Here is a 20,385-nt window from a genome sequence, read left to right as displayed (position 1 = left end):
ACATTGCATGTTGGTAAGCTGATGTTCTTTTCTTATTTAAGTGGTATTATACATGAAAATGCAATTGATAAATTTCAAAACAAGGTAGAGAAACTTCTGTGTAACTTCAGCCTTGTGTGTATGAACGCTGGCTAAATACGATGCTCATAACAAAAGGGTTAAACAAGTACTTTAGCAATGTGCACCATTTGGTCCCTCATTCCTTAATGAATATTTATTTCTTTCTCAAATTTGCTTTACGGAAGTAAATTATAACAAAATTGTAAGACAAATTATTCCAATTTTTTTAAACACGAAATTTTATTACTTTATGGCAAAGAGAAACTTGATATGGTGGCCAAAAATGCTTGACTTTTCTGGACTGATTTTATGATTAATCAAATTTTCCTGGTTTTTGATGCTGATGGCATTTTTATTATCAATTTTTCAAATATGCCTTATTCATGCATATAAAATAATTTACAAAACATTTAAACTTGCCATTAGAGTGGAAAATTAAAAAAAATTTTAACTATTACAAAACAAATTTTAAAAAATTGAGCTTTTAGATAAGTAAAATCTGGAAAAAGCCAACAGAAAAAAGGTTGGCCAAGAAAAAAAAATTCTTACGAAGGCCGAAGCCCACCCTGGGTTGTCGAGCCATTGACGATGATGAAAACTGAAGTTAATACAACTTGCGAACAATGTCCCTTTGAAAGTAACAGACTACTTTAATAAAAGATTTTAAAAAATAGCATTGCGCAGGAACCAAATTTTTTTTTTTAAATTTCAAAACTTTTTTTTATTTTTTCTTTCACAACCTTAAACAACTTTTCTTCACAAAGCATTAAAGAAATAAATATAGTCTTATACCCTGTCTAACCTCCAGACAGCAGTGAAATTACAAAAGGTCAAAAATTGTTTCATTGACTATCAACCACTAAAAAACAATCGACATAATTATAATCCTGGGGTTTTGGAAAAAAACATTGATTAAAAAAATTAGGCTATATTCAAACTAAATCTAGCAAGATGATTAGACAAGAAGTACTTTACCAACATCAACAAATTTATCACTTTAAAAACTATATCTAAAAAATGTAAAAAATTTAACCCTTTAATTGGTTAAGACTTTTAAAAAATCAAGAGCAAATAAGATTTTGATTTTTCGACAAAAACAAAACTAAGTACATACATTACAAGTTTTTCTTTTTTTTAAAAAAAAGGAAATTAAATTAAATGAAAGAGAGTATAAGCTCATTGAATGTAATAGCATATATTTCAGACTTACTATCCATAAGATTTTTTTTGACAATTTAATTATATTCTGTGCCAATTAAAGGGCTAAGTAAAAAGCTAGAACTAAAACTAAAAAAAACAAAATGAGAGGGAAATAACGTGAAGATAAACCCTTGCTCACAATGTTTTGTTCAATATTTTCTACCTTGCCATTCTCGTCACTTTGAGGACCTAGAAAAAAATAAAACACAATCAGTGAGGGGAAAAGAAACAGAAATTAAAACATAGATTTAAAAGTAGTACAAAATAACAACAAACGAGTTTTTCTTCTAAAAAGAAATTTGAAGAAAAATAGAAATTCGAAGCGTTTTTCATGATTTGGAAGTGATTTTTAAAAATAACAATCACATTATTTAAGCATATTTCATTAAAAATGTATTGCAAACAATTACGATTACTAATGGAAAAATTTTTTAATAAATAATTAATTATAAGTATACTAGAATTTGTTTTTTAAAAAAAAAATCAGAAAATTGAAATAATAGTATAGTCTCTCTAAAACTTATTTTTAAAGCATTAAGAGACATTCAAAATAATTTCAAAGACATTCAAAGTGGTTTTCTAAATCAGGATTTTGCAGGCATTTATCATTTCAATTTTCTTCATTTTTTGGAAATTAGCCTTTATAATTTTGATTTTTGGTACTTTATGGTATTTTTCTGCCGTTTATCTCTTTTTGATTTTCATTATACTACCATACTACCAATTTTCTCTCACACTTTTCTGTTTCTAGAACTAGGAACAATACATTATTCATTTCGGACATAGCAAAGGATAACAGAATGTGGCTTTTCAAACATTCCTTTACAATTATTTTTTTTTTCATATTAATTTTAATGAAAAGTCTCAATTACATACTTTTCAGTACATTATATCAACTACTTTGGTACATTTTCTTTAACTTTAAAAATCTTTAACTTTTAACAATTTTTTTTTCTAACTAGAATCAATTTTGTTATTGAAAAACTTTGTTGTATGTTTTAAAAAAAAATTCTTTTAAAAAACTAATAACTCTTACATTTGAGATCTTAACATTATGCTATAAACTTAGCATTAATTCCAAAAGTCAATTACAAAACAATTTAAAAGTAAAATTTAATTGAAGCAACATTTTTCTTGAATCATGTGATGTGCAAAAGCAGAAAGCTCTTCAATTTGTAAGCTTACTTTTGGCTTCTTTGATAAGAGTGATAGTAGTAGGAGCATTAACAGGCATTAAAGCTTGCCTAATAGCTACTTCCCATCCTCTGGACATGTCCATATCTTCACCAATGTAATAATCAACATTGGCTGTTCTCAACTCAAAGCAGTAAGTTTGACCAGACTCTGAACTCTGCTGCTGCTTTGTGGCTTCAACAGAGAGAATTTCAGACAAAGGAATCTCCTAAAACACAAAATTTAAATATTAGTATTTTTAACTGAGAGTGACCTAAAAAGAGGGGGGTTTTAGTAATTAAAATAAAGTATTATTAACACAAAATGCATAAAACTTTCATTACTTAAGGCATTTCTTTGAAGGGTTCGTCATAATATGAAATGACGCTTTTTTGCGAATAATATGCTATTTTTATAACCACTGTGAGTTTCCAACTGCTACCCATGACTGTTAGGTCAAGTTTGGCCTATCTAAGGCCAGGTCTACGTTTATTTTGAAAATGGCGCAAAACGCCAATATAGAGAAAAGTCACAGTTTTGTGACAATGAAAAGAGCTTGTGGTCTAATTTTTTAATATTTAAAAACTTACTCCAATGCAGCATTATTTGGAATATAAAAATTTACAAAAACTGAGAATACGGCAGTGATTTTGATCCTTTTCATCTAGTTGAGAAAATATTGCCACATTAGCGACTTTTAAGAAAGTTTAATAATTTCTAAAATATTTAAGTTATTTGTCTGTTCTAAAGCCCAGACAATTGTTGTTGTTGTTAATTTACGTCGCACTAGAGCTGCACAATGGGCTATTGGCGACGGTCTGGAAAACATCCCGGAGATTGATCCGAAGACATGCCATCACAATTTTGAACCTCTGCAGAGGGCATGGCACCCCCACTTCGGTAGCCCGACGACCTGCATGCAAAGTCGAGCACTTTACGGTAGCACAGTTTAACGAGGACCAATACCGCACACCCTCGGTCCCTACGTAGNCACCCCCGCTTCGGTAGCCCGACGACCTGCACGCGAAGTCAAGCACTTTACTGCAGCACAGTTTAACGAGGACCAATACCGCACACCCTCGGTCCCTATGCAGACTGATCCAAGTGGTCACCCACCCACACACTCACCGTGGCCAGTGATGCTTGACTTCGGTGATCTGCTGGGAACGATCAGTCCACTGCGGGACCCCAGACAATTAGTCATGCTAAGATTATATAATTTAAGATCATTGCATTCCCTCAAGTGTCAGGCACTTATGCTTCAATTACAAATATATTTCATTTATAAAAAGTGCTTTATATGCTAGATTTCTACAGCTGTACAAGTATATATATATATATACACACACATTAGGTTGATTAGAAAGTAATTTCATCCTTTTTTTATGAAAATGAAAGATAATTTTCTTAAAGTGAGTAAAAATTTTATTAAATTATATAATGTCCATTTCGGTCCAATATCTTCAGCCATCATTCATCTTTCTGGCAGTAGTGTGATTCCACGCTCATAAAATTCGTGAACTTTGCTGACAAAAAACTGAGACTAGTAATTTCTGACTTAAAACATTTAAAATTGTCATTAAAATCTTTTTTTTACCACAACTTGTAAGAGTCAGAGCTGTAATTCTTTTAAATCTAATAAATTTTACATTTTTACGCATAACTGAACCAAACATTTGTTTAAAAGTAAAAAATTTCATGAACATTTATTATATTTATTAGAAGCCCGAGCCCAAAAGCTCTTTACAGTAAATGAGCCTGTCTCTAAATTCTATTGGTTTAAATAAGGTATCAAAAATCTGAACCAACCAAACAGTTGGGCATTCTGAATTTTTGAGGTTATACAGGGTATCTGCTGCATTTTAGGTTTTCAAATTCATGACTTTTCATGATTTTCCATGACTAATTCCAAGAATTTTTCATGACTTAACGAAGTTGCTATTTTCTCCAACAAAAACGCAACAATAAATTTAAAAAAAAGCATTATAATAACATCATTCGAAATAGGTACAGTAGGGAACCGATTATCGGGAACGATCGGGACCATCGCTATTCCGGCTAACGGATTTTTCCGGTTTTCTGAATCGCTACAAAAAGCAGTTTTTTTTATTGTTAAACACAACTAAAAAAAAAAATTTTTTTTAAATAATCCTAAAAAGAAAAAACGATGAAGTAATACACTAATGATTATTTCCAAAATGATGGTAAGGTAAAAATCTTTCAAAAAAAGAAAGAAAAATCCTAAAATCTCATGAGGAAAAAAAAAAATTTTTTTTTTTAAATGGCGGGAAAATTCGTCGAATTTTGTTCCAGTTTTTTGGTTTTCCGGTTTTCTGAATTCCGGATAACGGGTTCTGTACTGTATAACCAAAACTATTATACTCTTCATCTTCATATTTATAGATTTTTAACTTAAAAAAACAGAGTAAGGAAAGAGTTGAAACAATAGTGGGGGAGGGAGATTCCATTTTAAAAATTAGATTTTTCGGATCCATGACTTTCCATGATTTTTTTTAAAAAAACAGTAAAAATCATGACATTTCATGACAAATTTTGTTCAATACCGAAATTCATGACTTTCCATGATTTTTCATGACTTTCCAGGTGCGCGGATACCCTGGTTATACTATAAATGTAAATAAAAATAGAGAAAACTACACGAGACATTTAGTGGATTTATTTTCGATGATTTCAATCAATATTTGATGAGTTTATTTAGTAGATATGAATTCAATATTAATACTAATAATAAAAAATAAAATTGTTAGAGTATATAGCCTTACTTTATAATATTTTGTGGTAGTCTCATTTTGAAAAAGAATGATGGACTTGGTATCTAGTCTCCAGTAATGACGTTTTTTCTGTAACATAAAACAAAATTTAAGAACACAAGTAAAGCATAATTTACATTTTCATTACTGCAAAAATATTTTTAGTCATAAATGCAAGGTAAGATAGCAACAATGTGAAAAAATAAGATCATGTAGGATTAACCTCAGAATAAATAAGTTATATCAATAACAGGGAATAAGAAGAAAAAATTATGAATTTGTTTAGAAAGCTTTTAAGAAAAAAAGTCCCAATCCTCATACTCTCCCCCAACCCAGCAATTGCTTTACAGTTACCTCCATTACTTTTGGTACAACAGAAAGTTATTTAAAAACAAAACTTACTTAAAAATTTTTGTTATCGTCTATTACAATTTTTGCTTCTCTATTTATTGCACTTTTTGATTCAAAGTAAAGATTAAAAACAAACTCGTCTTCAAGCAGTATTTTTTTAGTATAACAAACCTTTGACTTAATTGCGAGTAAGAGAGGGAAATACATTGTTAGTAAGAAAAATTAGACAATTATTCAAGATGGGTAAAAATAAAGATATTAATATAATTTATTGTAAATTATATGTAGCCAAAATCTTTTGGTATTTGTTCTTAATTTAAGTCAACCTCATTTGCAGTTATAATGTGTCTACTGATAATACTATTTTAATATAGAAATAAATGCAGCTCTTTTAACCTTAAGCTACTTCTAGAATGTTTAATTTATATCTGCCAAAATACCTATAAAACAGTGTTTGAGTAAGCAAAGTATTAAATTTCAAGCATAATAAAGTAAGAAGTGCTAAAAAATTATGTGTACAAGTTACATTAAGTATTGAGGGAAAAGCTTCAAAAGCCATTCATTATATATTTTGTTTCTATGTGCTTGGAAAAAATTAAAATGAAATGAAACATTACCTGGATTTGAAAAACAATTAACTCCAAAAAAAAAACATTTTAACTTAAGACATACAGAGTTTACTTAAAGAAAATAATTAAATGACATCTAACTTTACTAATGATTGTGACCGATCATCACAATAGAAATAAGATATATTGCCTCTCTTGAATTAAGTTTTTTGAACTTTCAGTATGAATGTTTAGAATTACATCATGCACTCTCTTTCTCTCTCTTTATTTTCTTAAGTTACTTTTGACATCAACTCAAAATAAAAATCTAAAGATTAATAGATTTTCCTATAACAATACATAATATATAAATGGCGATAATTTAAAGCAAAAAAAAAAGTTTTGAAAAGTGCAAATTTCAAACTGAGTACAACTTTTAGAAGTAAGGAAAATTGCTACTTTGCACTAACACATGAGCAGAATTCAAAAAAACTCAACAAATGATTATATTTTCCAGCTTAAGTGGTTTCCAGCTTATATTTGCACTGAATTAAAATGAATTTGTAGATGCTGTAGTTAGTATACATGAAATTAATATATTAACTAGCTCAACAAAGTTAAATTATTTTATATCTTAAGCAAAAGTTGCTCGTAACTCGAAAAAAAAGACAGAACCGATTTGCTACGTGGATTAATGTATTTGTGTGGATATGAGATAGTTCAAGTAAAATGTAGAGTATTAAATCCAGTTCATTTGCATAAAAATATTAACTATCATAATATTAAGAAGAAAATTATTCTTTATTTATACTTAAATATTAATATTTAATAAATATTTGTGCTAAATTATCACTGAACTAACGTAAGAAATAGAATTATTAAAAATCAAAAACAGTTTAAATTTAAAAAGAGATGAGATGGCTTAGTGGTTAAGGCACTGAACTATCATTAGAGTGATGTCATTGAGTTCTGATCAACCAGTTGTGCCTTAAAGCCCGCCAAGCTTGTAATCGATAAATACCTGCTAGCCTGGAAAATAAAGGTGGCCTGTGCATAATGGTAACCCATTCGCCACAATCATGTGGAGCCTCTGGCCCACAATGAGCTGTTGCAAATGCTTTAATTAAAATTTTAAAGAAGTTGTTTTCAGTGAATGATCAAGTGGTCTGGATCCAGACTAGTAAAATTACAAATGACTGAGTTAAAAATGTGATTAATTGCATTTTTAAGACATTTAAAAAAAAACATTAATTTATTATGCTGCATTTAAAGTACATGTAAATTTCAACTTTAAAAAAAAAAGCCAGTCTCCCAAATAATACTAAAAAAATATTCACATTTCATGTTTTTTGATATTGGCGATGCAGGTGATGTTTCTCTCAATATCGTACTTTTTCCAACCTTGCTAAATCTTACTGGCAAATTCCAATATTCTGATAAGTAAATAGGTTTTATATTTATTACTGCCTATAGATTTAAGATATATATTTAAGTGACAAAGCAAGAGAGATGCTCGTGACACATTAGGAATGAATCAGAGACCATGAATTTTTTCCCCCCACAATGAAACAAGCAAAAAATATCTGTTTTCAAAGTAAATGTATTAGTTGCACCCTAAATAAAAATACATATCTTTATTTTTCCACTATTGAACATGTTTTAAAATAATTATTAAAATTTGAGAAAATAAGTTTGTGTATGGTCAATGATATAAGGAAGACATTTATCTGGGAGGGTTGCCATTCTGAAGATAACTTAAAATGGCAAATTTGAAAGGAAAAAAAACTTATCGATAAAACAATTTTGACAAGTGCTTAACTTAACACATTTTGATTACAAATTTTTAACACTAATTAATAAGTACTTTTAGAACTTAGAAATTTTTACTTATCTATCTTTATTGTTGAGGAAATTTGAGATGATTGGCATTAACATTTTTGACTTTAAGATAAATGTTTCAAATTTAGATACTTTAATTTTAAGATTTCTGTTAAAATGGCAAATGATTTTTTTTCCAGATAAAAAAAAAACACATACCGTTGGAAGGAAATTCTGCAATTAAAACATTACATTTATAAATTAATTTCATAGATTTCATTGAAAACCAATATACTTAAGGATACTGACCTTAACTGGGCAAAAACTAGTAAACCCAAGTTTGTGTTTCTAAAATGGAAGGATGGTAAAGAAAAGTCTCAAAAAACATCATACTTTAGGTATGAGGATAGAAAGAAAAATTATAAAAAGCAGAATAAATAATATAAATAAATAATAAAAGCAGTATAAATCATAAAAGCAAATCTTAGATAAATCATAAAACAGATAAATAACAAAAATGGATGAAAGATGTGATAAAAAAACTATATATCTGAGAGACTATCTTAATCATTTAGGACCCTGAACTTCAATCATTAGCATGAAATTAATCACAAAAATTCTGTTTATTAGAGAATATTAAAAGCTTAACCCTAAAAGAATTCCCATTTTTTATTTATTATTATTACTATATTTTAAATAATTAATACAAAAAAAATAATAAAAGTAGCCAGAAAAGAAATAAACTTTTTATTTTTAAATAATCAAATATATTTGGTAATAAAACATTAAATACTTTTCAAAAGATTATATATATATAGGACCTGCACTATACTCAAAAACATTTATTNTTTTTGTAGCGATTCAGAAAACCGGAAAAATCTGTTATCCGGAATAGCAATGGTCCCGATCGTTCCGGATAATCGGTTCCCTACTGTATATTGAAAGCTGACCAAATTACTCATTAGGAATTATAGCTCATTGTACATGTTAAAATAAGATTCCTGCAGATCAACCACGAAAGATTCAGCTTATCTGTACAAGGTAGAAATGAACCGTCCACACAATGATCGACTTCTACATGAATACTTAAAACAAGATTTTCGTGATTCTTACCAACCACCCTTGAAAGAAGCTGTTTATTGGTAATAAGCGCTATTGAACAGCCAAATATATGACTGGCTTTATTAGAAATTGTTTATTATATCTTGAATGCGATGACTGATGGTAAAAATATGTTAATAATGATCAGTTCAAATCATTACAGACATAAGATGTGTATTTATACAACACAAGATGTTAAAAATTAATCTGTTTGTACACATGTAGATGTGATTATTTATAAAAAGAATGAGAATTACCATATTGTCTTTGCTTGTGAAGTGAACCATCCATCCTTCTTTGAGAATTTTTGATCCTTTTCTTCTCATCTGTTTTATGCTCTGTACTATTCTCATTAGAGGGATATTATTACTTGAAGTCACCCTTTAAAACATTACATTTTTGTTCTTAAAATAGAGATATTTTAAGCATAACAACCATAATTATATGTAATGTATTCATAATTAAGAAAATCCATAGTGTCCATAATTTCCAAAATTTATGAATACAGGGGTGATTGTGAGCCTAACTCAAAAATCCTGAGCATTTCCTGAGTAAAATCATTAATGACGCATTTTAAAAAAATGAATGTCTTTATAAATATAAATTATCGATATTTTCCCATGAAATTTTAAATAAATTATATGCAGAATAATTTATATTAATTACGTATAAGCATAATCACATTTATTATCTTACCAGAAAAAATTTTTATAAATGAAAGAGATGCCGAGTATACATTCTAGCTCTAATATTTTTAAATAAAATATACAAGAAATTTTATACAGAAATGTGATCTATGATTTCTAGAAACTTCTGGACCTTGTATTTCAGGAAATTTCCGGATTACGGTTAGCGAAAAATACGGAAATCCGGGTTTTTTTCGGGAGCACAATCATCTCTGTGAGTAGTCTGTTTCAAAACCAATTAACAAGATTTTTCAGAAAAATCAGGTAGGCATACTAAAATGATTGAAATTTACATTGCAATAAAAAAAAATTAGTTTCAAAAACCACCACTAAATAGCTTGTCATAGCTCTGTCGGAACATGCTACATAAAACTTTAAGAAGCGTGCATTTTAAATTATACTACAATAAAAATTACAATTAAAAAGAGTTGTAGTGAATAAAAAAATATATAAATATAATCAGTAGTTTCCCTTTACGTTTCATGGTTCTTCTGTTAGTTCTTTTAAAATGCTAATGCTTTTAATTACTTTTTGAACTCTCAATTGGTAAAATTTTTTACAAAGAGAGTCTGAAGATTAAATATTCTCCTTGCAATATTTTAATTTGATCATTCTTTTTATTTTTAACTAATGTATTTCACTATTTTCAAATGCAATTAAACATTTTTATAAAGACTAATTTGTGAACGATTCTTCAGTTTGTAATTATTTAACTGTTAATCAAATTAAAATTATTTTAAGTATTCTGTAAGAAGAGATCAATTCAAATTTTTCGAAATAACTAATCTCCTATGTACAAGATTTGATTTCATTTACTAAAAATAGTAAATAACAAAGACCTCCAATTCCCCACTATAAAATTTTATGACAGGAAAAGTTATTCAACAATCTTTTTTTATAATATTCTGAAACAAGAAAGTGGTTAAAATTGATAAGATGCTTCAATTACTTTTGTACAACTTATGAATGGTCCCCCTGTTCAACACATCAAATTTTTACAGTGTTAAAAATGTTAACTAGATCTTATGATGGAAATCGGACACAGAAAAAAAAGGGGAATTCCGTGGATTTTCAAAACAGTGGTACGTCTACTTAAGAGTGCAAGAATGCAATGAATAATATATATAATTTAACAATAACCTGTTTACAAAACCTGCTCAATATAATGTCTCTTATTTGGAAATATGAAATCCAATGTTCCATCACACTTGCAGATGCAAACGCAGTAGCTAAGAACAGACTTCTACCAAACACCTTTAACCCACTGGCGGTTAAGGAAATGGGCAAAATTGGGAGAATGTTTCTCCCCTACACACTGTTCCCCTATCAGTTAACATGGGAAAACCGGTTTTGCTATGCAGAGAAGACTGCAGGTTAAAATGTGACTTTTTACGTGCAGAACCGTCAGTGGGTTAAGAAGCCTCGTCACTGACTTAAAATGCCTCAGAAATTAGACATCGGTCATAGCAAGCCTTAGAACCAATCAATTCAGAGGGATGAAGATTCTCCTGGACAATACCAGGACATATGTTCCCTGCAGAAACTACCTGGATGTCATGCTAACCCTGAAACATATTTTGGAATGCCCAGCACTACACCACACTTTCTGAAATTCTGAATGGTGCCACTTGAGGACAACCTAATATCTGTTCTCTAAAGTCAAAAGGCACAGAAGCTGGCGGCACCAACCGTGCAGACTTTCCATGTTCTTTGAAAATCCATGGCGACGAAAACAACAAATCCACTGTTCAATTGTTAAAAGCACTGCATATAGGGTAAAGTTGCACACACGGTTTGCTATGCTACCTTCAAGTTTGGAATATCCCCACAGCTTAAACTGGCAGTGATTCAAGTCGAGGGATCAGGGTGAACAAACTATAATAAAAACTGCTCTCCAGGCAGTTTTAGGACAACAACCACTGCTACAACAAACCCTAGGATTAGCGTTTGAAACTAAATATATTTTTACTAAATATAACACCCATCATGATACTATTCAGTTTACATGAAATTTAGGTAAATAGTTTTTAATACAGACTGCTCACAAATGCAAACTTTGAAAGTATGGACCCCTTGCACTTTAATACTCACTCTGCTGGTGCTTTGGAATCCTCATCTTGATTATCTTGACTCTCACAGGATTCATTTAGCTTTTCATTCGCTTCATTTTCAGTGTCAGATTCATCTTCAATGCTTTCTTGTTCGCCCACATGCTCTTCGCCATTGCGACTAGCATCAGTTGCTATTTAGAGAAATAATTCAAATGACTATAAAATTTTTAATTAATTAAAAAAAAATTGTAAAACAATTTATTTGATTTATAATATATTGACAACATGAAGAGATAGCTGTACTTAAAAATGTAATAAAATGTTGTACATCTTCGTTGGTTTTAAACACAACACACAATTCAAAAAATTTTGGAATGTGTAATAAAAACTTGGAATGAAAAGAGTGGCATACAACAAAATTTACCACAAATTTCAGAGTCAGAGACAAAATACTAATACAGTAAAACTTTGAAAATCACGATTGTGCAAGGATACGAATTTAGATAAATTCAAAAGATTTTAGATAAACTTGAACCAACAGAGATGTCACAGTTACGGGTCCAAAATCATATTTTTAAAAAATGCATAATTCGTAAATCTGTGTCTATCTGTGTCAGATATCTGAACGAAATATAACACACAAATTTTGAGATGAGTTTTTTAAGAGCTCAGTTTCTATTGATTAATTTGCAAATTCTTCTTGTCTTGTCATGCGTTTCTTGACAGGTGCTTTTATTTTGTAAAATCTTGATATTATTAATTAAGCATTATTATCAAAACTCATAAATTTTGAATCACGCAATTAAGTTATCCCTTTTTGCCTAAAAAATTTTTATGATAAAGGCGAAGCAGAAGGCAAATAAGTTTTAGCTAATTGTGGAAATGTCTTTTTTTTTTACCTTTTATACCGTAAAACCTCCAAAACCTAAACCCTTTCTTAAATTTGTGATGCTAAAAAAATGAGTTAAATTAATTTTATAGTAGAGGCAAAAATAAGTGCAAATCCATAACAAGAAGTACTGTATAAAAAATAAAAAGCTTTAAAAGATAAACACTTTTATTCATTTCTGGTATCAATGCAGGAATATTAAAAACGAACATGGTTTCGTTTTAAAGCACTATGCTTTCAATCAACTAACGAAAGAAAAACCCAGTTGCACCTTAGGTTGACCACATATATGTTACTGCGAATAACCGAAACCGGTGGTTGTTGACTCCCGCCACTGAATGTTTACAATCACATAGTCGATTCTGTAAAAGTCGGAAATATATACTAGATCTAGTTAAGTGCCACTATGCATTTAACCGGTAATCTGAATACTAATGTTTATCCTAATCTATCCTCAGCAGGTATTAAAATATCGAATAAATGTAATAATATCAACGGATAAATTAATATGAAATCGGACGTAACAAATATTTCAGGTGTTCTCCAAAACGACTGTGTGATTGTTGAAATTTACCGGTAGAAGTAGACATTTTCTTTATTTCAGTCATGCACAGTAACATATAGTAACACAATAACATCATGCCCCCTTATTTCCTTTCTTGACATATTAAAATTACTATTCACTTGTATCAAATGATGTTAAAAGGTATTGCAAAAACTTGTGACGATTTTGAAACTTGTTATTCGTGTTGCAGACTTTTCTACATTTTATTAAAATACAATATAATTCTCTCTATAATCTGTAGTTAAAAGTAGTCTACTCTAGTTATACATTTTAAATCAAAATAGTTAATCAAAATAAAAGAAGAAGTAAATCTATATCATTTTTTAGCCTTTTTACTGCTATTTTAATAATAAATATATGAATTTGATTATGATGACAACCTAACTAAGCGACAATTTTATTTGCTATCAAGAATTGTAGTTATAACGGACTTTTACTACATTAGAAAAGATAACTCCATTTTAATCACTTTTTTTACAATTTTACAGTGTTTACAAACTTCAAAATATTTTGATTGTACAATAAAAATATTAAAAAATAAAACGTACATAAAATTATGAAAGTTGCAAATTACAAAAAATATATCACAACAATGGAGCAATGACAAAACTTTAAAAAAAAAAAAGAAAAGAAAACTTGAAACTTACCCCATTCTTTTGGAGCTTCTCCTGCACAATCCATAGGTACTCTATCCATACATTTTTTGTGAACATTGAATTTGCAGTCTAAAACGACATTAAATACAAAGAAAAATAATTAAATGTATGAAAAGTCAGTCAAAAACATACCTTTTATTTTGATGACAAAAAATATCTTTAAAATAATTTTTTTTTTAAAATACATATCTCATTAAGAAAAAATATTTGTTTTCTCTTTTCAAAAAGTGAAAAAATAAATAATAATAATAATTAACTTGCTATTTACCGAAAAAAATATTGTAAATAAATGGGAAAACATTACAAAATTGTTGGTACACAATTTTATGAAAAGGACACTTTTCTATGTTTATAAAGGATAGATTTGATAAGGTGTAGACAAATTTATCAGAAACTCATCTTACACTTATCAAAAATAATAATAATAATATTTATAAATCAAAAAAGAATTAATAAAAGCAGTATTTTTTACTTTTGTCTTTAATTGAATTGTGGCATAATTATTTACGAATCAGGCAATAAATCTGATTTTGCATTAAAAAAAATAACACCTCCAAAGTTCGATCTTATTTGTTTCAAAGGTCAACACACAGTTTGCTGCTGATTTACTTTCTTAAAAATACAGAATTCTTGGAAATTGTGTTTTCAGAGGTGAAGCAAATGGATACCAATTTATCAATTATATTGAAATAACAAACACAGTTTAATACATACAAATTAATATGAAACTTTGTTATTCTTTCACAGCAATCCAATTAAACAAATATAAGTCACCTTTGCATTGCAGTCCTTGGCGTATCAATCCTTTTAATAGCTTTTTACAATGTTGGCAGACAGTGGGTCTAGTATATGAGTGAACTACAAAAGTGTGAGGGACCCTGATGCGGCCAGCAAGCTCTCGTTCCACCCAGGCAGGGCGTCCCATATTGAGAGAGGGTGATCTTGCACGGCTTGGAGACGTTCCTCCCAACTAAAAATAACAATCATACTTACAAAACAAGGACATGTTAGACAATAGAAATTGAAAAAGCGTGAGCTAGCATCCTAGTAATACAATACATCAAAAAATTTTAAAATAAAGATGGGCAACATGCAGAATTTGAATAGTCTTTGTTTTCAAGGCAACAGAGGTCTAGTGCTATTGGTTGTCTAAAACTATGGATTTAAGAATTTCACTACTCTTTCATTGAATGTATCTCCCTAATCAATTCCTGAGTTCAGCAAACTGCTTTTGAATTCAATGGTTATTTCTATAATCAAATTAAGAGTTTAACTGTGGGTAAACCCCCTTTGTGACATTCATGCATTATTTCGAAGAAAAAGTTCTAAAATTGTTCAAATTCTCATGTGTTAATCATTATCTTCAGGATAAATGGTTTAATAATAGTGCTTTTCCTTCAACTACATCAAACTAATAGTAATTATTGACTACTTCAACAAAACAATAAAATTCCAATACAGTATTGTTATTAAAGCAAGAAATAAATAAATTTACTTTTTGTATTAGCTCAGAAACCGGAAAAATCCAAATTTTCTCTGAATGCTTTTCTGAAGAAGATTGAGTTTACTTATATTAGAATGATTTACATTTCAGGTTTATTCTAGCGTTAAAACTGTATTTTAATATTCCCTAAAATGGAAAATGCTCAAAACTGCGTTGCATGCCTAAGTTTTTAAGCCCTGGGCAAAGGCCATCAAGTAGGCCGCCAGAGGCAGGATTCTGGACCATGAACAATTGAAGCTAAAACCATGTCAAAAATCCAATTACAGTTCTATTTAGATTTCTAATTTTTTAATTTCCCAACAGTTGTGAAGGCTAAGTGAAAATAAAAGCAGAAGCTGGTAATTAACTTTGGTCACTCAAATTTGACACTCAAAACATTAGATTTAGATCACCATAAAACAATCATGTTTTCTCTTAGATTAGAAATCAATGGTCGGTGAAATTCGGAGAGATATAAAGGGGAAAATAAAACTTGCCACATAGAAAACTATTAAAACTTTTCCCCCGCAAGGGAAAAACGAACAAGAACTGTTTTCTTTTGCTTAGATTGATAAGAGAGTACACTTTAAGACAAGGAATTTTCCAGCTTTTGTAATTAAAAAAAATTCCTTGAGAACTCCAGACTTTTTTTGTTCTCCGTGAACCATGGGAGCCCTGTCTAAGATTGAAAAATAACTGTCTTACAGTAACTTTCATTATATTGCAGTATAAGATGTATAACTAGTTTGACTTTCCCCTGACCAATCAAACACATTGAGGAGCTGTATACTGTGTAACATAATTTACAAACATTTTGCAGTAAAGTAAAATACACCTGAAATTTTAAAATTAAACATTTAGGATTCTTACAAATGTATCGTCTGCAAAACTTGCAGCACTGCTTGTAGTGTGTCCCAATGATTCTGTTGGACTACGAGGATACAGGGATGTAGCAGACCGACGTCTACGAGTGTGAGTACAATTATTTGGAATCTTATAAGCACAACGTTTATGAAAGTTTAATCCACAACCTAGTCAAAACACAAAAAGATAAATTTAATTTGTTTGGTAGAAATAATTGATAAAAAATGCACCATTCAGCTTAATTCTTTAAAAAAGAAATTCATTACTAATAGATTAAATTATTCAGTAAATATTTTTTTTTAATTTTAAAAAAGTAATGTTGGCAAACTGTAGAATATAAACAATATTAACAATTATGAAAAAGATAAAGATACATTTTTTTCCATACGTAATCTTAAACTTTTTGAAACACCGTAATAATTTTTTCTTTCTTGTGCAATTCCAATTGCATCTCAGTTGCATCCCAATTCAATGAATTCAGTAGGATGAAGATTTTATATTTGTTAATTCCAGTTTATTTTTAACAGTGGGTGCATAAGTAAAATGTTTTTGCACTTTCCGAACTAAACAATAACACATAATTAGAAATTGTACACTATTTTAATCAGAAGTCAAAAATGCAAAGTACAATAATGCACTAATTAATTTCAAAGTTTAAATCAACAAGTAACAATAATTTACAATTAGAATGACAAAAAACCAGAATAATTAATAATTTCCTACTTGAAAAATTTTATTTCAAATTCAAGGAGCAAAGAAAATATTTATAACCAGCTGCAGAGGGAAGGGTTCAGAGAGAACAATGTAAAACATCACACAATATATTAATTTAATAATTAAATTTAAAATTGATTTCTGCATCAGAATCATTTAGATATAGTAACATCATACAATGTAATAGTTCAAATAATAAATTTTTTATTTATTTACGTATCAGAACCAATAAATATACTAACATCAGGCAATGTAATAGTTTACATTTATTTTTGATTTCTGCATCAGAATAATTCAGATATAGTAACATCAGACATGTATAAGTTTAAATAGTAAATTTATTTTTGATATCTGCATCAGAATTAGATATACACTAACATCAGACAATATATCAGTTCAAATAATAAATTCACAGTTGATTTTTGCATCAGAATCTTTTAGATATAATAACAATTTCACTAACTTCAATTATACAGATATATAGTCTGTCATCGCATGTCTTTTATGACAGAATTGCTTAAGTCTATCTTTTTTTGTTCAGAAGAAAATGGATACCGTAGTTAAAAATCAATCTACTAGTTTTCTAACTCAAAATGATAAAAAATGTTTTGCTCATTGAAAATTTTTGGTTCAATAGGTGGTTTTGTCTTTATTTTAATATGATGGGGGGGGGGAGATCACTTCTTAGATCACGAAATACAATAATTTAACCATAAACTGATAAGATATTGTTTATCACAAAAAAAAATTATAATTGAAACTTGCTAGAAGAGAAAAAGAAGAAATGAACATTTTTGCCCATGGAAAATGTCTATAGTAATTAGTTTACAACACAAAACTATTTTTTTTATTGAGTCAAGTATTAAATTGAGAAAAAATAATTACGGTGAAAAACACAGAAGTTTGCCATTCCTACACAAAAATCAAAGATATTTTCCATATCGTAATCTTTTTTGAAAGAAAAAAAAAAGAAATAACAAGAAAAAAATACCATTCTTTCCTTCAAAAAATAACATTTTTCCCTAAGAATACCATTTTTTTTCCTACTACAGTTCAGTTTTTTAGTATTTACGAACTATAAAAAAATTCTAATGCACAATCAGCAACATCTAATAATTCCATCAGTGAAAATATGCTTTTGAATACTCTATTTTATTAAATGATGATTGTAGTTGTTGCTGTAGTTCATTTACGTCGTACTTGAGCTGCACAATGGGCTATTGGAGACGGTCTGGGAAACATCCCTGAGGAATGTCCGAAGACATGCCATCTCAATTTTGATCTTCTGCAGAGAGGATGGCACCCCCACTTCGGTAGCCCGATGATCTTCACGCGAAGTCGAAAACTTTACAGTAGAACAGTTTAACAAGGACCAATACCGCACACCCTCGGTCCCTATGCAGACTGATCCAAGTGGTCACCCACCCGCATACTGACCGCAGCCAGCGATGCTTGACTTCGATGATCTGCTGGGATTACCACTGTCTTAACGATCAGTCCACTGCGGGACATTAAATGATGGACTTAAAATATTTTGTAAAAGGAGATTTCTGATGACAAAAGGTGAAAGAAAGTGATAAATATACATACCTTCACATTTGAGACCTTGCCTAACAAGACCAAATAGCATTTCACCACAGAAATCACAAAATGTTGGAGTCTTGTACGAATGCACAGTGACATAATGAGGCATTATTTGAATATCGTCACTAGGATCTTTTCCTGAATTAAAAACAATAATTATGCCATAAACACATTGATAGTTTAAAACAAGCAATAAAGGGTCATACCTAATGATCCCTTATTGCTTGCTAAAAAGGGTCAGCATAAAGGATCAGATATGTATACATAGATAGAGAAATATATATATATATATATATATATATGCAATATAGCTACATTTTATTTGATTTTTATTGAATTTTAATAGTAGAATATAGTATTTTTTTATTTGAAAACTACGCATTTCCATGTAGTTAAAAAAACAAATATATTAAAATTTTTTGTGAGAAGTATATATATTTACAGCTTGACAAGTAATAAATTTGCTATGTACCAAAAAATATTAATTAAATGGAAGTAAGAACAATATTTAGTTACATTGCACGCAATTTTATCTCGTTTTATTAACATCATACAACTCATCCTAGTAGGAAATCAAAACCAGATGTTTCGTAATTAAATGAGGGCTTTGTGTGTTTAGTTCTTTTAAAAGTTAATGAGTCGTAATATTAAATTATAATTTTTTATATTATTAAAAGTATCTCTGATATTAAAACCAGCAGAGATAACCATTCTTTTATCTTAAAATTATCTTTCCTCAAATTATATTTATGACTAATTATTTTTTTTTTGAGGGAAGGCAAACTAAGTAACTTAGATTTAAGTTGGAGGTTCAGAATGTTATAATGTTTTCCATTCAGTTTCTTCTTAAGAAAATATTTGTTTAAATAATTCCACTAGGAAGCAGAGATGCTGATTGCTACCTTAGTAAAAGTGTAATAAAATTTAAATAACTGAAGGGTTTAAGTTTTAACTTTTTAGATAAAAAAAAATTATTAATGAGTTTCAAAATAATAATACCGGAAATGTGCGGCCATTGGGTAATTGAAACTCTTAAAGAAGTGAAGAGATTATGTCAAAACATGTGTTTAATATCAAATTTAATTGGATATCTGTAAGCGACGTCACGCGGTTGTGCCGAACCTGATTGGCTTCTGAATCGACAAATGCTACGATTTACCTATTTATTTTCTTTGAAATTATTAAAATAAATCTTTTTAACAAAACAAGAACGCAATCCCTATTTTACAGAATTAAAATTGAAAATATATACTTTTTTTTCGTACCTATTTAGTATTCCTAAAAGTAAATAATATAATCATAAATATTAAATAAATAAAAGAAACATGAATAACTAATTATAATTTCAACGAATATCATAAATAAATAAAATACAAAGATTCCTATGCCTATTTCAAAATAATTCATGATTAATATTCTTGAGATGTTCTTCATCGCATATTTTCCTCTTTCTANTATGTATTTATATATAGATAAATTAAATGAACATTTACTAGTATGAAAAGCACTGACAACACAGTATCATCATGAGGCAGACATTACCGTGCCATCAGTGCAGGAGCAGTTTATGTCGTTGGTGGTAAAATACCACAAACAATCAGTCAGATGAGAGTCAATTGTTTTAAGTTTAGGAAGAGAAAAAGGTTTCAAAAAATGAATACATAAAACCAAACTAATCAATTTGAATCATAGACAAGCACTCAATTGTGTTTCAATGTGAACTTTCAGTGCTAGGATGCTCTACCATAGCATAAAGCTAAGCATTACTTCACCTCAAAAGGCAATCCTCCACTAAGTGAAGTATCTGTCTACAAATCCAATTGAGATACCATTGTTCAAGAGAAGTTTAAGTAGAATATATAAAAATGATA

At 29.2% G+C, this 20,385-nt stretch overlaps 1 protein-coding gene across 5 annotated transcripts in view; it reads right to left on the bottom strand.

The window, feature by feature from the left end:
• Positions 1–20,385, bottom strand: part of LOC107454272 (serine/threonine-protein kinase D3) — a 49,923-nt gene that overhangs the window by 18,723 nt on the left and 10,815 nt on the right. For 2 of the 5 annotated variants that reach the window (XM_016071397.3, XM_043046807.2), the window contains exons 4-13: positions 18,521–18,652; positions 16,223–16,383; positions 14,644–14,839; positions 13,861–13,938; positions 11,800–11,950; positions 9,280–9,403; positions 8,231–8,269; positions 5,217–5,294; positions 2,446–2,662; positions 1,400–1,449 (exon numbers count right to left, since the gene is read on the bottom strand). In XM_016071397.3, coding sequence (XP_015926883.1) covers positions 1,400–1,449; positions 2,446–2,662; positions 5,217–5,294; positions 8,231–8,269; positions 9,280–9,403; positions 11,800–11,950; positions 13,861–13,938; positions 14,644–14,839; positions 16,223–16,383; positions 18,521–18,652 — 1,226 coding nt within the window. The remainder of the gene's footprint in view (positions 1–1,399; positions 1,450–2,445; positions 2,663–5,216; positions 5,295–8,230; positions 8,270–9,279; positions 9,404–11,799; positions 11,951–13,860; positions 13,939–14,643; positions 14,840–16,222; positions 16,384–18,520; positions 18,653–20,385) is intronic. The other 3 variants (XM_016071398.3, XM_016071399.3, XM_016071400.3) reach the window with 3 other exon arrangements.

This window comes from Parasteatoda tepidariorum, chromosome 10, assembly GCF_043381705.1.
Source record: "Parasteatoda tepidariorum isolate YZ-2023 chromosome 10, CAS_Ptep_4.0, whole genome shotgun sequence".
NCBI classification, from domain to species: domain Eukaryota; kingdom Metazoa; phylum Arthropoda; class Arachnida; order Araneae; family Theridiidae; genus Parasteatoda; species Parasteatoda tepidariorum.
This window is presented reverse-complemented; position numbering and strand designations above follow the sequence as displayed.